The sequence below is a fragment of the Corvus brachyrhynchos genome, unplaced genomic scaffold (assembly GCF_000691975.1).
Source record: "Corvus brachyrhynchos isolate BGI_N302 unplaced genomic scaffold, ASM69197v1 scaffold59, whole genome shotgun sequence".
Taxonomy (NCBI): Eukaryota; Metazoa; Chordata; class Aves; order Passeriformes; family Corvidae; genus Corvus; species Corvus brachyrhynchos.
In genome coordinates, this window is record NW_008246054.1 from 5,524,997 (window position 1) to 5,527,782 (window position 2,786).

The following is a 2,786-nucleotide window of genomic DNA, read 5'->3' on the forward strand; positions in this document are numbered from 1 at the left end:
AGCAGGAAGGAAGATAAGGGAGAGCCAAAACTGCCCAGTTCTCCAGGTCAGGGTTCGCCAGGAAAGCCTGGGGCAGCGCCAGCAGAGCTGGTGGGTGGAGGGCTGCCAAACCAGGGAGGTGGCTGTGGCCTTGCTGGGTTGGCACACATCACAGATGGGGCTTGTAGAAAGGGTAAATCAGTAAGAAGCATTCAGCCTGCTCTGGGGCTTTTGAAACATGGGATGGTAATTTAAAATAAGTTTCCTCTAGCTGGTAAAATAGTGGTGGACCAGAAGAACAAGCCGGTCAAGACATTGGCCCTAATTTGGAGATCTGCACTTGCACTATGGTAACACAAGACCTGGCAAAAGTCACGTTTGCAAGGAATGGCCACTTTGGGATTGGTTTTGGGGCAAACACGAGGCAGGAGCTTCCTTCTAGCCAGCAGCACCTGAATGGCCAAGGGCTCCCAAGCCACAGTCAGCAAGAAGTAACAAATAGCTGTGATGGGATCCCCACACCTGGAGCAACACAAGAGCTGACCCATGGTACTGTGGAAGAGAGGAGGCGTGTGGCTGAGCAGCCTCCCCCTGCCCACGGCACTCACCTCTGCCTTGTACATACGGATGAGGCCCTGGTTGACCTTGGACCAGGAGGCCACGGCACTGATGTTCCAGAGCTGGTTGGAGTGCTCAGCAAAGGGGCCTGTCTTCATCTGAAAGAGACCCAAGCACAGGGCTGAGGGAGCCAGGCCAGCCAGGAAGCTCATGCACCAGCAGTGACTCACGCTCACACTCTCTCCAAGCAAACATTCCCACCAAGCCCAGTGACCCACGCACCAGCCACCTCACTGCGTCTTCCCTCCCTCCCTCCATGCTCCCTCCGCTGTGGCCACATTATATGAAACCGTGGCAATCCAGCTCCCCTCCTTCCCTGATAAAATTAAGCCTCTTCCTGCCACGCTTTCCTAATCAGACCTCCCTCTGCACACCTCTCTTTTAATGACTGTATTAAAAAAGCCCCACATAAGTCCTGTTCTCCCCCCGAGTAGAGCTTGGCTCAACGCTGTTCCTATTCTACCCAGAAACCTCCCAGTGCAACACTGCTGGGCTTTCCAAGAAAATGACTCACTCCCCATTCAGATCAACAACAAGCAGCAGCGACAACCGTCGCTGCCTTCCCTGAATACAGAGGGCAGTGCAGGTTGGCAGCAGCTCTGTGTCCACAGCCCACTCCACACCTGCCTCTACCTGAGGAGGGCTCTAGGGGAAGCAGGAGGGGACACGCTCCCCAAACTAGCTCCAGAGCTGTGAGCTGCTGGCTTGCAGCAGACGCCTTAAATGGTTTTTTAAATTTTTTTTTATACTCCACTGTTTCTCCTCCCAGGGTGAGGAGTTTGGAGAAGGGAGGGCAAGAGGGAAGCTGCAATCAGGGGCAGTTACATGTAGATTCCCTGGGCAGTTGTCTCTCCTTCTCCTCCATGAACAAAAACAGACCCTTAGGGAGAAAAAGAAATACAACACAGCCACTCTGACTGAGCAAAGTTCCCATGACATCAGAAACCACAAGGCTGAAGCTCACGCTAAAGAGGAGCGTGGGGAGAGAGGAATCTCTTGGACTCTCATTCCCGACTTGGGGCTCAAACAACTAACCCCTTCCCTCTGTGCACGCACAGGCCTGGAGAGAGGGTGGGAAAAGTGCCTCCAAAACAACCTCCATGCCCACTAAACAAGCAAGCAAGGCCAATCAATCTGCTTTGGGAAAATGCTGCTGCTTTTCTGCAATGCCTGTGCGACACCAGCCTGCAGCAGAGAAAGAAAGAGAGGGAGAGGGTGGGGGGACCCAAAAACCCCACTGCTTGGAGGATGATGTGCTTCAAACCCACTGGCCTTGGGGTTGGAGCAGCGGGGGAAGTGGGTCTGCAGCTGTGCCTGGTGCCGGGAGAGCGCGGGTGCATCTCCACTTCCCCTCGGAGGTTCCCGTGAGCTGAGGGATGACGGATGAGCTGCTCCCTGTCCCCTCCGCCACACGCTTCCCTCATGGGTACGAGATGAAATGTGCACACACACAAAGCACGGCGCTCCCTGGCAGTGCCAGCACGTTACCCAGCACAGGACTTGGCATCGGCGGGCACCCAAAGCAGTGGCTGCCAGGGAGCTCCGAGCCAGGCAGCTCCATCAGAGCCTCCCCTCTCCACACAGGAGGTTTGGCTGCCTGGGTTTTGAAGCCAAACCTTCCCCCAGCATCACTGCCCTTCACAGGGCCACAGCTGGCATCAGCCACCACCACCCCACTCTTCTCCCCTTCCCAAGCCAGAGAGCACGGAGGAGGCAGGCACAGCTGGCCAGTCCCACGCTCGTGCCTGGCACAGCCACCACTGTGACCCTCCTCACCCAGGACACCCATTGAGGGATGGCTTGGCTATGGTTTCAAGCTGGGGTGGGAAAAATAAGAGGGATGAGAAGGGGAACAAAAAAAAAATCATCTCCTTCCAGCCCCAAAGGGCGAAGAGGGAGAGCTGGGGGGGAGAGCGAGAGGCAGCAAGCGCGCTGCAGTCCCGCAGTGACCCCAGGGGAACGGAGTGAGTCAGAGCAGCCATATTGAGCAGGAAATTACTCACAGACGCGGCGTTCCTGCCTCTCGGTTCCCAAGAGAATCGGCCTTTTGTAAATGGTTCCTCTGTCAGTGCAGGGGGGAGGGGGACGGCTGAGGCCGTGCTTTCCTGTCAGCTCCTTCCCTTCCAGCAGAAACCCGAGCCCTCCCTTCCCAAATTTAGAAGCCAGATTGAAGCTTGAAATTCCTGCCG

General features: G+C 56.0%; 1 protein-coding gene across 1 annotated transcript in view; it reads right to left on the reverse strand.

Moving 5' to 3' along the window:
• The window catches only part of PTPA (protein phosphatase 2 phosphatase activator), a 21,067-nt gene that overhangs the window by 5,253 nt on the left and 13,028 nt on the right, over positions 1 to 2,786 (reverse strand). The window contains exon 8 of the mRNA XM_008642228.2: positions 588 to 695. Coding sequence (XP_008640450.1) covers positions 588 to 695 — 108 coding nt within the window. The remainder of the gene's footprint in view (positions 1 to 587; positions 696 to 2,786) is intronic.